We start from the raw sequence: 18707 nt of genomic DNA, 5'->3' as shown, positions 1-18707 counted from the left end.
GAAATATGACAAATATTATTTAGATTGCTGTGCACAGCACCTTGATACTGATTACTTTTTTTTCCTAATATATAATTTACACAGCAGGAAAGCACTGGATACATGGATTTTTACAGATATTTACGACTAAATGTATGATCAGAATTACAAATAAATTAGCCAAGTAGGATGTATTTGCAAGGAATTTGACTTGGTGAGGTTGGTGCATAAGTGAACGGCAACAATATATCTGGACACACTGGGAGATGGATGAGGTAGACGGCCAGCGCTCTACCAACTAAACTAACCGAACAGCAGATGGAAGAGCTAAGGAAAGTTATAAATATGCATAATATAGTATAGCAGTTTTTGCGGTATTCTCAGCATCCTAAATAACCTTATCTTCACACCTAATCTTCATCTTGCAAACACTAACTCAAGTTCAACAACTCTGTGGTTCCAGTAGGTAAAAGGTTCCTTGAACCTTTTGGTTGAAAAGGGGCTCAAATACCAACGGTTTCAATTATAACGGTTTCAGAGCAACACGCAAACCAGGCATGCACATGGAGTCCATACCAAGGCTCTTTATTGAACCATAGTTCTTTATAAAGAACTCGCATGGTCCCTTTTGAAGCCTTTCTAAGGTCCATGTACAGTATGAAGCAACGTTGTTTTGGTTCCGTACAGAACCTTTTTAGTAAGCATACAGTGATATTAAACATTTCTGTCATGCAAGTACACAACAAACCACCTGAACAGCAGGCTTTCAGCAATATGACTTCACATGGAGAAACATAAAATCTAAACAGAGGTTTAGGTATAATGCCCTAAATTTGTTCACTTCTTGATCTTAATATTAAATAAATCATTATTTTATGTAACTTCCGTATTTCACTTATCCAAGGGACAATCCCAGGATAATTAATTTGGTCATGAAAAAACATAATGGTCTCCATTATGATCGATGATAACCTATGATGGATGTTTGACATCCTTAACAACAACAATTCATAATAATAATAATAACAATAATAATACTGATATATAATAAATGTGTGCAAATCAACTTGAACACAGGAACTCAGAGTGAGGAGGTATAGTGAGTTACAGACACTCTAAATACTGTTCCTATGTAAAGAAACAAACCTGAAACTCAAAGGGAGAGAGGAGATCTCCTCATGAGAGAGGTTATCTCCTCGTGAGATTGGGGATCTCGAACATAGTAAGGAGGTTGCATTGTTGTATCCTACATACGCCTGGCACTTGGTTCATTGATCTCCTCTTTATAATAGTTTACCAATAATTTCCATGCGATTCATACTCCTCCTCGGTGTGCTCCTCTTCATCTATACCTGGTCCCGCAGTCTGGCTAGCCTCTGGGAAAGCTCATCCTGACGACACATAAAACACAACGCAGGTCAGACCATCAAACCTAAGATCACTTAGATCAGTTCAACCTATGGGGTCAACATTACTTTGACAACACAACATTAAACACCTCTTTAAGCGGGATTCCCTTCAAATCATTTATTTAAGTCAGATTTATGCTTGTGTCGCACCGATAAATAATGATTTACGTGTTGCGGGCCGCACGGCACATCAGCGTTTCGGTGAGCAACACGGCCGTTCAACGAACTATAAATACATATAGCCAGCGGAGAGGGAGGGGGGGGGGGGGGGGGGCTTGCTACCTGTGTAGAGAGAGGCAGCCACTCTGGAGAGAAGAAGACGAGTACCACAGGCGCATTCACGTTGTCTTTTGGTATACCGGTAATATTAATAAGGGAATGACCCACATTATACAGTAAGCGCTGAATTAGTTCATAACATAGCAGGATAAAGTAGTATGTGTCCCGTGGACTCCGCAATGGTTTGTTTGATGCGTCCTTTCTTAAAATTATGCATCAGAGACGCAGGACACAGGGCTATGAACATCACTGTCTTTGACGCAACCAGTGTTCTCCCCCCGCTCTCAGTAGCGGGGGTCAGGGGAGAGAGCCTGACATTCCAGGAGGACAGTATTCCGTGGTGGAAAATAATGCTCGGTGCTGGCATTGTCTGGGGGGGGGCAATAATTTACGATTATGTGCCTATCGGTACATAACTCGGATGCATGGGGCTGAGTAGGCTCAAGCGAATTTCATAACGTTCAGCACGGCACGCTTGGTGGTGCCTTACGTGACTCAAGTTCGCTTGAGACTGCGCCCCTCCGTCGTGGTCCAAAACTATACTTTATCGGCGAAATAAAGTAGTCCTCGGTTGGAAAAAGTAGTGTCGTCAGCGGCAGTCGATCCCATGAGGTTTGGGTTCGTAGTCTAGTGATTAACAAGGCAAGCCACTGAGCCTGGTGCTGAAATGGGGTATTCGGTCTGTATTAGAATGTGAAAACGGCCACCGCTCCCAACTCTTCTAATGTAGAGCGAAAAGGGCCCCGCACAGTAGGGGCTACTGAGAGTGTGGGGGGGGGGGGGGGGGGGGGGGGACGCTGCACGCGTCTTTGACACAAGACTAATGGACTGATTCTTCTCCAAATTACTTTTTTTTTGGGGGGGGGGGTTGTTTGTTTATTTGGACAATGGAAATATCATTGTAACAAGTTACAATAACATGAAACAGATGTATTGCGTAGGGTTTCTAGCCAAGGCTAATGCACGCACGACAACCTCTGTCCCTGGTTGTTTTTATTAGTAGTAGTAGTATTATGAGGTCATGAAAAACATTCTACTTAAAATACACATAAAAAGTTATAACATCCTGTACATGACAAAATTATAAAAATGATTACATCACATGTTGCACATGCTCACTAAACCATGGCAAAATAGGCTATGTTTATTATGCGAATACTTACTTTATTTACAATTGTGTGTGTGTGTGTGTGTGTGTGTGTGTGTGTGTGTGTGTGTGTGTGTGTGTGTGTGTGTGTGTGTGTGTGTGTGTGTGTGTGTGTGTGTGTGTGTGTGTGTGTGTGTGTGTGTGTGTGTGTGTTTGTGTGCCTGCATGTGGATAGTTTCTATGGGTATGTCTGTGTTCAACTGTGTCTTTTGCTCTATCTGTGAGTCCATGTCCATGTCCATGTGCGGGGTCATCCCTATGTTCCCCGGGTTCTATGTTCCCCCGTTAGGGTTAGGGTCCCCCATGTGCATGTGCACGCAAATGTACAATCAAATCAATATGGCAGATTTGGTGTTTAACTTTTCATTAATCGTTTCATACAAGTTTGTACATTCCAAAATATTATGCTTTTTACTGAAATAGTTGAATGACCCAAAGTTGTATGCTGTGCCACTCCGCTTTATTTGTCACAAATTATTATTGTAGTAATAATAACTGTTATAGCAGTTAGCACCTTTCAAAAATAAGTTGCAAAGTGCTCTACAGTCAAAACAGATAATAAACGCGAGTTAAATCCAAGGTTAAGATAAGTTTAAAAAAAAACTAAGATGAGTTTTAAGAAGAGATTTAAAAGACAAGGACAAGCCAAGACTTTGGAACCTTTAGTAGGGCCCTGATGGAGGATATCAGGCAGCAACCAGGCTCATAGGGAGTTAAAAGATCACAAATGTAGGCAGGAGCCTGACCATTCAGGGCTTTAAAAGCAAGCAGGAAAATATGTAAATCAATTCTAAAACTCACGGGTAACTAGTGAAAGGCAGCAGTGGTGTAATATGCCCACTTCCCTTAGTGTCAGAAGCCTGGCATCAGCGTTTTGTAACAGTCTTTGTATATTTTGTTTGCTGATACCCAAATAAAGTGCATTACAATAGTCAAATTGACAGCAGGGACTTAAGTCTGATTCATACTTTGTTGTATGACAGTATGAAAATACTACTGTACAAGCTCACAACACATCGTAACACGTTGTGTGAGCTTAGCTTGTAAATCTGCTATTTTTGGAATAGAAATAAGACAAAAGTGTACATTTTCCACAGTGTGGAAGGGGAAAAAGTATGTGTATGCATGCGAGTGTGTGTGCATGTACTCGCGTGTACATGTGTGTACATCCACACGTGTGTGTGTGCGCGAGCGCGAGTGCGTGCGTGTGTGTGTGTGTTACCTGTTCTGTGGAAGCCACGCTGGAAGCCACTGAGCCTGTCTGACCCTCAGGAAGCTCCATGTTGAGATCCAACCTGACAACAGAATACACAGAAATGTTTCAGCACTTCATTCAGCATGTCACTCCGATACAGTGGGCTGTGAGGGAATTTAGCTGAATTTATTTTGTTACTGTGTGTGTGTGTGTGTGTGTGTGTGTGTGTGTGTGTGTGTGTGTGTGTGTGTGTGTGTGTGTGTGTGTGTGTGTTTTCGTGTGAGTGAGTGAGTGAGTGAGTGAGTGTGTGTGTCTGTGTGACACATACCCAGCTTCATCCGCCATTTCGTGCATCAACGTGTCCACTTCATTCTGTGCAACACACAAACAAACAGGCCTTTCACAAACCAGTCAATGCAGACACGTAGACCTCTCATTGATTTACTTTAACTAATGTGATACTTGGCTTTCTTCTTGGGCTGTCTGACCTCTCAAGTCTTACGTACATCATGGCACTTCTTATAGAGTGCATCAGTTTGTAGTCCTAAAACCCGAAACAAGTTAGTATTCTTGCTCTTCCGGTTTGGGTGCCAACTCAACGTGCATAACATGGATGTACAAATGCAGAGTTTACACAAAGTAAAGCACAGTAGTGGAGTATCCACCCTCCTGCTTTTATGCAAATATTGAATTTACACACAAGAAAAGCTGAATGCAAATGGCAAACATTCTGGCGGAAACAATATCTAAATATCACAGAAACACTTTTCTACTTGAGGCCGAGGTGGAAAACTTGGCGTAGCAATAAAAGGATGTAATGAAAAGTGACATCCACAAATGTTTCTAATAATACATTTGAAATAATAATAAATGATGACAGATATTTATAATAATAAATTATGATGATAATCAATGAACAATGAACCGACAAGTGAACAAGGGGCAAAAAGGTTTCAAGTTTTTTGACCAAGTGGACGACATTCATGGTCAAAGACCTCTGGTTGCTTCTCTCAGCTCTACAGTGTCATGTATAGCTGATATACTGTTATGATGACCACTATACCAAGTGAAACCAACATTAGATGCATAGACCGTAAATGCAAACACTCATAACCATTTGTGTTTTTATGTTATCTTGATACTCTTCAGAACATTTCCATAACTGCAGTTGATGGAAACGCACATAGATTCAAATGTGCTTCTGCCTACTTTTTGGAAATATGCAAAAAATGTGTTCAACATTTGGATGGGAACTTAGGTGAACCTTACGTGCTGGTTAAACCATACCTGCATAATCCACAATCTAATCACACCACAATCTAATGTGTCTGCATTTATGTGTGTGCGCGTGTGTGTCTTTCCCCCAGGTGTGTTAGCTGTGGTTTCAGGGTGGTGGTACTACCAGCAGAATGTTACCTGTGGTGTGGTCAGGGTGGTGGTACTACCAGCAGAATGTTACCTGTGGTGTGGTCAGGGTGGTGGTACTACCAGAAGAATGTTACCTGTGGTGTGGTCAGGGTGGTGGTACTACCAGAAGAATGTTACCTGTGGTGTGGTCAGGGTGGTGGTACTACCAGAAGAATGTTACCTGTGGTGTGGTCAGGGAGGTGTTACTACCAGCAGAACTTTACCTGTGGTGTGGTCAGGGTGGTGGTGTTGCCCATGGTGTCTTCCATCTGGGCTGTCTGCACGTCCAGAGTCTCAAACTGGTTCTCAAACTTGTCCATCAAAGCAGAGATCTGCATGAAGATATACAGAGGTTGTCAAAATGTCTTCTGACCCCTTCCAGAGACCAGCTTTAACCAAATGAACCCTCGGTGAACATTCAGCAGAAATAGGGGATATTCAGTGGAAATGGCTGATCTACAAGCTTGTAGATCAGCTATTCAGCTGATCTACAGCTATCCGTGCGTGCATGTGTTGTACCTTCTCCAGGTTCATGTTCTTCAGTGTAGCGTCCATAGACTTCACCACTCCAGCCATAGACTTGGTGACCTGGACAAACAACAATCTCTTATCAGCTTTGTACCACTTTTTAAACCACTTTCAACCTGGAGTCCCTATTTTGGGCATGTCATTATGGGTGAAGGTTTTCCCAACTTTTAAAAAAATCTTCAAAAATAGCAGATCTACAAGCTCACCATGCATAGAAAACCCGAAAGGAAATGACGAGTTTTTACATTTTTTTATATTTACACTAGGAGGATTTGTTTTGGTCAATAAAGCAATTAAGTGATACATATTAATTTTCCTCATGCATGTGTGTTTTCCATAACCAATTTGAGGCATTTATCCAATACAGCAACTGCAAAGTGCAAGATCAAAGTAAGAGGCATGAACCCTAGTCAACAAACAACACAGTAAGCTGTTCAGTAAATATAGTGCTAAGAAAACAAGTGCTACAAAGTAACTAGGACAGACATCAAACCTAGCGTCTGTCTAAATAGCACACTATCTAAATAACATACATAGCCTCAAGAGAACAAGTAACAAAACATCTGGATAATATAACTAGCACGCAAGTAAATAGAGGATGGATACTGTTATAGATTCAGTTTTCATCAGTTCAATAGATAAAAATGTGTCTGATTTGCACATTTTTTGTTATTTCACTTCAAATTCACTCGACAATTTAGTGGAAACATAACTGACCGTTTGATGACAATATTAAAATGAAGAGATTAAAAGTCAATGTTCTTGCACGGCCACTAGGTGTCACTTGTGCATCTTTATCTCTCCATGTCTACCAAGCAGTCTACCCAGCTCTATGTAGGCCTGGGGAAGTGTCCGACACTGAAGGGCCTCCTGGTCAAATCCCACCATTCCAGTGGTTGATTCATTGGTTGATTCAAGGACATTGTGCTACTTGGGGCGGGACGGTGGCTCAGTGGTTAGCACTGTTGCCTTGCCTCACAGGAACAGGACGTGGGTTTGAACCCGACTAGGGCCTTTTCTGTGTGGAGTTTGCCTGTTCTCATGGTGTTCACGTGGGATTATACTTTCCTCCCACACCAAAAGACAAGTATGGACATAGTCCTGACAGTGGCACACTGTTCTTACGGCTGCAGTTGGGTGCTTGCTGTCCACTACTCCTAATCAGTGGTGGACAAAGTACTCAACTCCAGTACTTGAGTCAAAGTATAGATACTGCGGGTCAAATATTACTCAACTACACGTGAAAGTTGGTCAAATCTGGACTTGAGTTACAGTACTGGAGTACTTGCTTTTAAAAGTACGCTTTTGATATTTTCAAGCGCCCCCTGATCCAGTAAAGCCCCCCAGAAAAGAACCCCATCTCTAACTGTAGCTACCTGACCATGACATCTAAGGTTGTCAGGCAACTTTTTCTGTTGCTTCTGAGCTCTGTGGCCGAGAAACCGGAAGTAGTGATTCCATTTACTTACATACTTAAGAATTCAAAAGTAGAAATCACAAAGTTCATTTTATTTTTAATATCAATGCATTGCTGTATTGAAATTGAGATTTTCAATTAAATGAAAAAAAAAAAAAAAAAAAAAATTGCCGATCACAAGGACACGTATCGTATCTGTAATGTGAGATTTTAGATCTGCTACAACATTTTCCAAAAGGTTTAATAATATTATATAGAGTATATAAAGCATCAGTTTTCTTCCATGTCCCAATATTCTTTTAGGCTATAACATTTCACTGCTCTCCAATATTCACTGTACATTATTAGATTTTATTTCATGAACTGTAGGCGTCTTTATAAGAAACATATTAAACAGTGCAATGTCGGATAGGCTGCCAGTCTATCCACAGAAGTGAGGAGCAAACTAATATAGAATTACCGGTATGTAATAGTTATCCAATTAAAGCAACTTTAAAAAAAAAAGTTTGATAACTTTGGTAGAACCTTGGGTTGTATACTTTAACTCAGTGTTTCTCAACCTGTGGGCCGGGGACCACTGGTGGGCCGCGAGCGTACTGCAAGTGGGCCCCCAAATAGTTGGCACAACACTAAGAATTTAATGATTGATAATATAACATTAAGTGAATGTGAATTCTTTCTTTCACCCATTCAATCCGGGAACGCATCTCTGTCATTTTAGATTTCTTTGGCTATTAAAAAATAGCAGATAAACAAGCTCATAGCGAGGCACCAAGTGCCTATAATATATAATATATCATTTTGAAAGAAACATTTGTAACTGTCAAATGTCTCAACAAATGTCTTAATTTTTCTGAAAAACTATATACAATAGTGCAAGTAACACTGATATAGTTGCAATAATATCAGTGGTGCTCAAACATTTTATTGTCAAGGACCCCCAAAATGTTATGTTTTTGGCCGCCGATCGCCATCAAAATATTCTGTTCCAGGGACCCCCCAGAAGCACAGATTTTAGTTAAACAATGTTTAGCGTGTTTAGTAAAAAATATATGCATTCAAAGATTTGCACAAATGTTCAAGATTTTTCAAAAATAGCAGATCTACAAGCTCGTAGCTTGTATATCTGCTATTTTTGAATAGCCAAAGAAATCTAAAATGACACAGATGCATTCCCGGTCTTAATGGATTAACACGGCAGCCGAAATGGGTGGGCAGCGAACACCTTTTCTGTTGCTTCTGTGCTCTGTGATCGAGAAAGTGGAAGTTCACTCTCATTTTATGGAGAGAAATATCTCAGAATCCCACATTTTGCACACAAAAAAAGAAGCTCACAATACATCACAATGTGACATGTTGTGAGCTTGTAGATCGTTGTATGACGAAGTATAAAATAGGGCTCAAGAGTTTAACCCATTCAAACCGGGAACGCATCTGTGTAACCACTTTAACCATTATTTATACTTTGACTATTCAAAAATAGCAGATATATATATAGCTCATATTGTAGATCTGCTATTTTTGAAAAATCTTAAAAATGTGTGCAAATCATTGAATATATATATTTTTAAAGCAAACATTTGTAACTCAAATCTTTGATTCTGGGGGTCCCTGGAACTAGATATTTTGGGGGTCCGCGACATGAAAAAGTTTGAGAACCACTGAGATTATTGCAAACCATAAATTGGTTTTCAGAAAACATTTGCAGATGCGTTCCGGGATTGAATGGGTTAAAGACTAAAGAAAAATATTGTATTTTGTGTCTGAGTCACTCATACCATGTGACTGTTTGTCAACCAGCTGCACCATCATACAAGTACATTGGGTTGCATCCGGACAATAAACTGGAATGGGCTGTAAACATATACAGTACAGGCCAGGAGACGACTCTACTTCCTGAGTAGTCTTATATGTACTGCTGAATTATGTTCAACATTGTATGAGTCATCCTAGAGTTCCCTCTGGGAACAATAAAGTAACATCTAATTTGATCTACTGTAAAACTCTGCATTAAAACATACCCATGGCATTCTAAGTAAGACATACTGTTGTAAAACTCTTTTTACTTTAATATAAAAGTGATTTGAAATGTAATTGATCATTATGACAGCCTGGTTCAGGCATAGGCCTACATCACCCACGAAGAACTTGTCTTTATTTTCAGGTGACTGTATCGTGCAGTAATGTAATTAAACCTGTGGATGTCCGGTTTAGCTTTCATCTGTTTATGACTAGCAGGTCCACACATGCTCCATGCCTCTATGCACACTGTGTGTGTGTGTGTGTGTGTGTGTGTGTGTGTGTGTGTGTGTGTGTGTGTGTGTGTGTGTGTGTGTGTGTGTGTGTGTGTGTGTGTGGCAAAACTGTCCTGCCTACTCGGTATCACACAAAAAGCATATTAAATACATGCTAATCTTCCCAAAAAAAAGAAAGGAAAGACACTTTTAGTGTCTGTCCTGTCCTAGGGTTTTTTTCTTTTTAAATAGAATCGTGCATAATAATTATGTAAATCAACAAAAGGGCTATCGTGCACAAGGAGGGCCAAGCATCATTAACTCAGTAATGATGTTTCATAGTTGTTACCCTACGGAAGCTGCGGTTTGCAGTGAGTCATTTTCACCCCCTCTTCTGTGGATTTGACTGGTAATGTTTCAGAAATGGTAAACGTTCTCTAACGTTAAGTATTGCAGGGAAACCAAGAGATTGCATTTCACTGAGCCATCACCCTCTGGAGACACAAACCTAACTCTATTAACCCATTAAAACCGGGAGAGCATCAGTGTTATTTTGGATTTTTGCGTTGGCTATTCAAAAATAGCAGATACACAAGCTCATCTGCTACTTTTTTTTAATCGTGAAAATGTGTGCAAATCTTTTTCTATTTTTTTTTTCATTTTTAACTGAAATTTGCTTTTGAGATCCCTGTAACAAAATATTCTGAGATGGGACTCCACGGCCAAATACATATCATTTTGGGGGTCCTTGACATGAAAACGTTTTGAGCACCACTGATACATTATAAAACATATGTTTTTCAGAAAACTGAAAAGGATTTAGAAGGCCTCAGGTCTTAATGGGTTAATGCCACAGCCCAATGCGGCCGCTTCCTGGTAAGAAACACAAAACATTCACATAGTAACAAATTATGTTCTGGGTGTGGCATGCCCTTTACACTAGACTAGAGGATAACAAACCTCACCGCCCACTGTGGGTGCTCAATTAGGGCTTCAAGGATACATTGAAGGTGAATGAAGCTGAAAAGTGCCTAACCACATAAGCCCTATATACTTGTTGTACGAGGAATCGTGTAAAAAGCCAACACCTACAGTATCAGCTCCCAGTACTTAACTTAGTTACTGTACCCTAGCCGTGCTACTCATACATACCCCGATACCCTGAACCTTGTGGTCCAAAGGCGAGTGCTCTTCCAACTGAGATAGCTGGACACAAATGTTCTATAAAAGGCTGTATATGTATGTAGTCTAGTAAGACCTAAAACCTTTTTAAGCAAACACTAGCAAAGAGAAAAACAGAGGAGCAAAGAGGCATGGTGTTGTGTGCTCTCTGACTGCGTTGTGCACAGGCCTCCAGGTAGCACTCTTTCATCATTCTTGTTATCCAACCTCCCCCTCTCAGTAACTGGCCAACATCATAATGGCTGGCAACACTAGAGTTTCATTCATTCAATCGGTTCATTGAATGCTTTGCTTGTACAGCGACCAACCACATCGAGTAGTTGTGACCATAGTTAGATTAGAATTCTATTAGAACTCTATGGCTGTGCCTCAAGACAAATAATTCTGAGGGAAGAATTGTTGAACTAGTGCAAGAATGCACGGATATCCAAACATGATCAATCACGCACATTTTTAAGTCTGCAAAATATGCACCAAATCCTGGCAGGAAAGTTCCTTTCATTGTGTACGCTGCCAACGCTAACTAATTAGCTTTGCTACAAAACATGTCATCCCTTTTAATAAGTAATTGTGGGTGTGCATGGTGGATTTTGTGAATAGTGGGCTGTTTTTGTAGCGTTTACACAATAGAATGGCGCCAGAACAAGTATTGTATTGTTTGTTCCCGGGAGCTACCGAGTCTCTGCTTGCTTTGGAGGAGCTCACCAGGAAATTGAGTGGGTGTGGAGTGACATAAAAAGGCAGTTATGGAGTATATACTGATGGTGCTGTTGGGGACAGGTTCTCCAGTGGGTTTCAACTTTGAAACATCTAACATCCATGCATTGTGGATGTTAGGATGCTAAGATGGTTCCCCATGGACCAATGGACCCCCATTTGAAATGGGTCTTCAACATTTTTCAGGCCACGGGACCCTTAGCCGAGAGAGAGGCAGGGACCCCCACTGCATAGTGTAAAAAAATACATTGCAGATTAAACTTTTTTCATAGATTTGAATAGCTTCGCTTGTTTGTTTATCTTTTCTATTAACACGTTGGATTCATGTTAATGTGTATTTTCAATGATTTAACCACTTAAAACCTTAATACTGAACTTTGGCTCTGTATTTGGTTCGCTCTTTTTTCCTCCTTGGCTATTTTCGGCAAAGAGGTTTGGTGTCTATATCAAACCTCTTTGCCGAAAATAGACGATCTACAAACTCACGACGTGTCGCAGCGGCAAATGTAACCCCCAGAATAGGGAGGGTTCAAGTTGTTAATGTTTAAAACAAAACAAAAACGTTCCTATCGCACAAAGAATTGGCGGACCCGCTGGAGTAACTCTGAGGACCCCCTAGGGGTCCCAGACCTGTTGAAGACCCAGGATATAGGGTTTAAAACCGGGAAAGCATCTGTGCCATTTTAGATTTTTGCGTTGGCTATTAAAAAATAGCAGATATACAAGTTCACAGCGGGTCACTTTGTGCCGCGCTGCGAGCTTGCACATCTGCTATTTTTGAACATTTTTTATAAATCTTTAAAGTGTGATAACTACTGATGCTACTGGCATTTAGATAGAATCGGCCTCAGGTCTTTAATGGGTTAAGTCCCTCACAGGACAGCTGTGATGTCAGTGTTGACACGTGACTCTGACCTGGTTCATGGTGACCGCAGTCTGAACCCTGGCGGCCACGGCGTCCACCCGAGCGCTCATCCTCAGGAAGTTAATGGACTGGTTCTTCTGACGGATAGCGTTCTCTGCATGGATCCTGGCCACCTCCATGTCACCCTTCTGGATGGCCTGAAAGACACAAGACAAGATGAGATTCAACTTTACTCCTCTCCCCGAGGAGGGGGTAGGCGCCTGACGTGGGCCGCAACGGGCTGGTATGACGTACTTCTACACATAATGATACTAGATTTTCAGGCCACTAAAGCTGCCTTCAAATCCAGTCCTGTATTGCGCTGATCAGAGCAATGGTTACCGAGTTATGGCCATTTGAACTGTTAAAACACTGCTGTAACAGTGCTGTAGTGCCCCATTTGTATGCAATTTCGTTTTTTTTTGGTCAGCACCCCAAAGTGATCTCTTTTAAAGTAGGTATTATATGCGGTGCCCTGGTGGATCACTGAGGAAGAGCATAGTTAAGTCTATACTAGTCTTTCTTGCAGCTGACCCTGATTCGGAAACAACCCAAGGTGCTTTACCATCCCCCCTCTCTCTCCCGCTTTTCCTGTCCCTCTCTCACTGTATCTTCTATCTGAAATAAATCATAAAAAGCCAAAACAAATAATATCATTTTACATCTCTACTCCATGAGGTGAGGTCACGAGGGACAGTGCTGAGCATTGGAAATCAATGGCTGTCGTGGCTAATGTTTCAGGTTGAGGGAATACAATGTGTTTCCGATCTAAAATGGAAGTGACACACAGTAGACCCCTCCCACTCTGATTATCATCCAAAACTACTCTGTACCTTCGCTGTTCCCTTCAGCTGTCTATCATATTGTGTCAAATACCAATCAAACCTGCTGACAGTCACATTGGATTAAACAGTATTTCATATTTCAAATAAAATATATTTGCTATTTCGCAATATGGAGAAAATTTAGAGCAGCCAACATACGTACATCTGAACTATATTTGTGGAAATATAGTCCCTGGTTAAAAAATATAATACTCTTTTCTTGTTCTGTATCAGGCAGGATGATTATATAGGGTAATACGTCTGTATACATGTATTAATATTTCTATGAGGGTGTGTCTTTTTTGGGATGTTATTCTACTGATGATAGAGATAAGTTACAGCCAAGGTTCAAACCCACGACGGTGACACCAAAGGCTTTAAGATCCTAGCGGGCGTCCTACAGGGTGACACACTGGCCCCCTTCCTGTTCATTAAAGCCATGGACCATGCCCTGAGACTCACAATCAAAAGGCTGGGAGGAGGCAATGGTAAAGGGTAAATGGTGCATTTATATAGCGCTTTTATCCAAAGAGCTTTACACAGATTGTGCATTACATTCACACACCGATGGCGGAGGAAACCATGCAAGGCACCAACCTGCTCATCTGGAGCAATTAGGGGTTCAGTGTCTTGCTCAAGGACACTTCCGACACCAACTCTGGGGGAGCCCGGGATCGAACTGGGAACCGCGCAGTTCCCATCCGGCCGCTCTACCGGCCACTCTACCCCTTACCCACTCCCGCCAGGGGTTCACACTGGTCCCGAGGAAGTGAAGGCGAGTACATCCCATCATGATTACTGACCTCGACTACGCAGATGACATTGCTCTAGTCTTGGATACAGCAGGGAAAGGAAGGGAACTACAACTGGCAGTAGAAACAGAGTGCATCGGCCTCTCAACGCCAAGAAAACTAAAGTATTGACAGTTAAAGGAGACATCCGGACATGAGACTCCACAATGAGTACTAGGAGAAAAAAAACAGACTTTGCATTTGTTAAAATAGGCGAATTTCAGCTTTCCACAGGCTTCCATTATGCCAACGGAGGGGGTCGTTAGACGGGACGAAGGGGACTCTCTGGGAATAACTCAACGACCATTTCAATGTTGGTGAGTGATTAGCGACACATCAAAGATAACACTTAAAATGTCCTGATGTCTCCTTTAACACAGAGGACAAAACCATTGCCACTGCCGACGGGACGGTGCTCGAGGCAGTCAAGGACTTCAAATATCTCGGGGCCTGGACTGCTTCAACGGGACAGGACCTGAAAGTCCGGAGAACGCTTGCCTGGAATGCCCTGCATGGGATAAGGAGAGTGTTGAAATCATGGGAGAAGACCTCAAGAGGCGGCTGTTCGTAGCTACAGTGGAGTCAATACTGCTGTATGGGGCTGAGACATGGACCCTCACAGCACAACAGGAAATGGCCCTGGATAGAGTCTACACAAGAATGCTATGAATGGCACTAGGTGTCACATGGACGGACCACATCAGAAACGTGGTCCTCTACGGGGACCTACCACGGGTCACAGACAACGTCAGAGAGAGAAAGATGATGCTGGCAGGGCACTGCGTCAGGCACCCGCAACTAGAGGCAAGCAAACTGACACTATGGGAGCCAACCCAGGGCAAAGCCAGGAAAAGCACAAAGCACGTAGACGCAGGGGCACAGCCACGGGTGGGCCACATAGAAAGCTGGCCCATCCAATCGATTTTGCGTAGATGTACTGCGGCGCGAAAGCTTAGCTAACAACACTGTATAGACGAATCCACAGAGCGGCAGTCATAACTGCGGTGCCAGGCGGGTGCCGCTCCGCACCGCGACAACACAGCTACAGGCAGCGCTCTGTGGATTCGTCCATAGCTCAAGACCCTGATGCTAGATAGGAGAGTGTGGAGGGCAGCGATCCAGGAGTCCTGACAGAGTTGGTGTTGGCTAGAACCCACTCTCGCATCGATTTGCATTCTTCTGTACCTACTGAACTTCTTTGCCCTGTATCTGTAACTTTTACTGCTGTGCTGTCTCTGGCGCCTGAATTTCCCCTGCGAGATCAATAAAAGGTATCTATCTATCGAACCTATTTTCCCCAAATAAAAGTTTTGTGCATATTATGAAATGTGTTATGTTTTCTTTTTCCTGCACGAGTTATGCTCCTTATAATTTAAATTGAATTACCAAAGGGTTGGCCGATACATGGTCTAAATTAAATGGAAAGATGAAGAGCTCCTACATTTTATCACATCAAAAACTGCCGAAATGCTGTAGTTACAGAAGCTAGTATTTTAATATTTTATTTTACTTTATTTGTTTATCTGATAGGGACAAAACATGTTAATTAACATGTGTATGAAACATATAAGATGTAAATATGCCGGAGTTAGCAAGAATGCTAATTTACATCTGTAGTCCCAAAGCAGGTAGGAGAATAAAGATAGACAGACCAGAAAACCAAGAATAACACCCCTATAAATTAAATAAAAACTCAAGACATATATACAAATATGCACATATATTTCTGGACGGTTGTATACGGATTGTTACAACTGTTCTGCAGCTAATGTTGGCACCCTTGTACTAAAAAACAGGCTCTATATGAAACTGATAAATGAACCCTACTATAACCTTTTACAGAAAGGGTGCAGTCAGTGTGCAGCATAATGTAACATGCAGTGTAAAATATCAAGTGTTCATTTAACTCCAAGAGTGTACAAATGGATTCAACGTGTCATATTAACACAGTAAAATCATCAGTGTAAATGTATCCATCTGTAACTCTTGAGGGTCTACAAATGTAACCAAATGGACCCGGAACACTCTCGGAGTTAAATGAACACTCTGGATTTTTTTTCCGGTGTGTTCAAACTGTCCTACCTTCTTGACTTTGGCCTTCTCTGTCCTCTCCTCTTTGTCACATCTCTTGGAGTTGCGCTGGAGCTCCTTGGCAGCAAACTTGAGGTTAAATAAGTGCTCTGTGAGGTCACGGTGAAGGACTTTCATAACGGGATAGAAGAGTGACAACAACATGTCCCCAAAACAACAAGAGTTCTGCTATAGGTTCCTATGAGGAGAATAACCTTCTAACTCACTGTTTCCCAAACAGTGGGTCGGACTCGGGACCCATGTTTGGGTCACGGACCAATTGTTATGGGTCGCGAGTAAATATCCATCTTTTCTTTCGTTTCCCACATTTAAAAATATATATATATATATTTCAAAAGATTTAAAAGAGGGTTTAAACAAAAAAACTTTTCATCAATTAAAAACAATTCCAATATTTTTCAAAAGTATTTCATAAATTAAAAAAAAATATATATATATATAATTTTCATGAATAAATAAAATAAGTTTAAGAAGTGGTGAAAATAGCAGATCTACAAGCTCACAACGTGATCATAGATCAGCTATTTTCAATAGTTTGGGTCCTGGCAAACGTCACATTTTTCTTTTGGGTCTTGAGCTAAAAGGTTTGGAAAACACTGTTCTAACTAGATGTCACACAACAGGGGTGCTGCTGGGTCTGACACCCAACTACTGTATATCTCAACTGGGCCCGCTTTCCAAAAGGTTCTGGAATGATTCACTCAACACAAATACATACACAACATACACTTGCAATGTAAAACCAAACGGTGCTGATCCTGTACACACAAACACTGTATTACAGAGCCTACCCAGTGACATCATCATTTGCAGATTTGTATATATAACCTTTACAAGAAGTAAAGAATTAGAGTATTTTTACCACCACTATCCATAACCATAGCAGATAAGAGGGCAATATCTTAATTATATGACTATCCCTGGCTATAACGGTTATAGGCTCTATGCAAAGCAGCCATATTATCACTTCCTTCACAGGTGTTACCAATGATACTAATGAAGGCTCTGTTCAATTTTTTAGTGTAGCACAGTGGTTTCCACGACCCCCATAACTCTGAGAGTGTACAAATGGAACCAAATGGACCCTTACCGTACGGGTCCATTTGGTTCCATTTGTACACTCTCAGAGTTACACACCCGTAAGGGGCCATTTGGAAGTCCATGAGGGTCCCTGGACCCCAACTTTAGACCCACTGGTGTAGCAGGGTGTTTCCAGTGAGTCAACATGCAACAATATCAGCACCCTGACTCTGTTTGACCAGAATGGAACAGAGCCTTCATTAGTATCATTGGTAACACCTGTGAATGTCTTCATAATATGGCTGCTGTGAATAGAGCCTATTCTACTGTAAAGCACCGATATCAATCAATTAGTTTGATTACCCAAGCGAAAGGATACTCTCCATAGCCGACATGTTGACAGTTGGTCTTGTGTCTGATACAAATGGGCGGTTATATTATATTATATATTATAACACAAGCCGTGCAGTCACCCTGTTTCTGTCAGATGTCCCAATAGTTGTTTGTTTTGATTCTTCCCGGCGTTATGTCGAGATTGGTGACCACATGAGATCTGTGACGCTAAGGAAAGTGACCAGTGGTGGAAGAAGTACTCAGATATTTTACTTAAGTAAAAGTAGCAATACCACAATATAAAAATACTCTGTTACATGTAGAAGGCCTGTGTGCAAAATGTTAATTGAGTAAAAGTAAAACAAAAAAAGTATTGGCATCAAAATATACTTAAAATACCAAAAGTAAAAGTACTAAAATGTTTGAAAATAGCAGATCTACAAGCTCACAACGTGTGGAGATGCGACGTGTTGTGGGCTATTTTCAAATAGTCTATGTATAAAATAGGGCTAAAGTGGTTAATATATGTTTTATAATATAATAATCTATATCTGCAAAGTAACTAGTATAACTAAAGTTTTCAAATATTAGTAGTGGAGACTCCACTTACTAAGTGGAGTAGAAGTAAAAGTACAGAAAACTGGAAATACTCCAGTTAAGTAAAAGATACCTAACAATTGTACTTAAGTACAGTAATTCTACTACTTAATTACTTTACACCACTGAAAATTACTAACCTACATTCCAAGTGTCGATGCAATTAAAAAATAACTTGACATATTTTCCACCAGAATATGTGGCCTGACTGCAAACTAAAAGGAACAAAAAGGCAAACTTTTAAAAGCAGAGCTACAGAGTCACAGATTTCGACTTGCCACCGGTTCTGGTGTAACACTCGATTCGTTCTTTCCAGAGCCAATAGAAGGCTCTGGTTCTTTCGCGAGCATTTCCGCTGACGTCACGTAGTCGTCACGACGTCGACGGCGTGTTCACGTGCTCACGCTGGCTCCTCCTCTCGCACGCTTGTACGTCACAGAGCGTTACCACGCACGGGGGCGGGGCGCGCGTCCACAGCAGACGAGTTCCCATCTATAAATAATCATTGGTGGAAGTAGCCTACTCTAAGTAAATTTTGTACTTGAGCAAAAGTATCAATATTGCAATGTCGAAATACTCTGTTACAAGTAAAAGTCCGGAATTAAAATTGTACTTGAGTAAAAGTTTAAAAGTATTGGTATCAAAATGTACTT

General features: G+C 41.2%; 1 protein-coding gene across 3 annotated transcripts; it reads right to left on the bottom strand.

The window, feature by feature from the left end:
• Positions 1–69: 69 nt before the first annotated feature.
• Positions 70–17637, bottom strand: LOC311033521 (charged multivesicular body protein 1b-like). 3 transcript variants are annotated; one of them, XM_084041055.1, is made up of 8 exons: positions 17504–17637; positions 16096–16193; positions 12410–12556; positions 5936–6004; positions 5641–5748; positions 4338–4381; positions 4037–4109; positions 70–1370 (listed from the first exon to the last, which is right to left on the bottom strand). In XM_084041055.1, the coding sequence occupies exons 1-8, from the start codon at positions 17517–17519 to the stop codon at positions 1326–1328; spliced, it is 600 nt and encodes a 199-aa protein (XP_083897181.1). In that variant the 5' UTR covers positions 17520–17637; the 3' UTR covers positions 70–1325. The 3 variants fall into 3 exon arrangements, with proteins under 3 accessions (XP_083897181.1, XP_083897182.1, XP_083897183.1); XM_084041056.1 differs by lacking the exon at positions 17504–17637 and adding an exon at positions 14404–14521 and having other exon boundaries at positions 16096–16156; XM_084041057.1 differs by lacking the exons at positions 16096–16193; positions 17504–17637 and adding an exon at positions 13820–13868.
• Between the last annotated feature and the right edge of the window lie 1070 nt (positions 17638–18707).

This window comes from Gymnoscopelus microlampas (genome assembly GCF_963454915.1).
Source record: "Gymnoscopelus microlampas genome assembly, chromosome: 18".
Classification (NCBI taxonomy): domain Eukaryota; kingdom Metazoa; phylum Chordata; class Actinopteri; order Myctophiformes; family Myctophidae; genus Gymnoscopelus; species Gymnoscopelus microlampas.
The sequence above is the reverse complement of the archived record's forward strand: the minus strand, read 5'-3'. Positions and strand labels throughout refer to the sequence as shown.

Excerpts from the sequence above, each read along its gene's own strand:
- LOC311033521 (XM_084041055.1), bottom strand. Across the intron at positions 4,110-4,337 it reads GAAATGGCGGATGAAGCTGG|GTTGGATCTCAACATGGAGC; the intron begins GTATGTGTCACA and ends TTCTGTTGTCAG. Across the intron at positions 1,371-4,036 it reads GCGTGGCTTCCACAGAACAG|GATGAGCTTTCCCAGAGGCT; the intron begins GTAACACACACA and ends ATGTGTCGTCAG.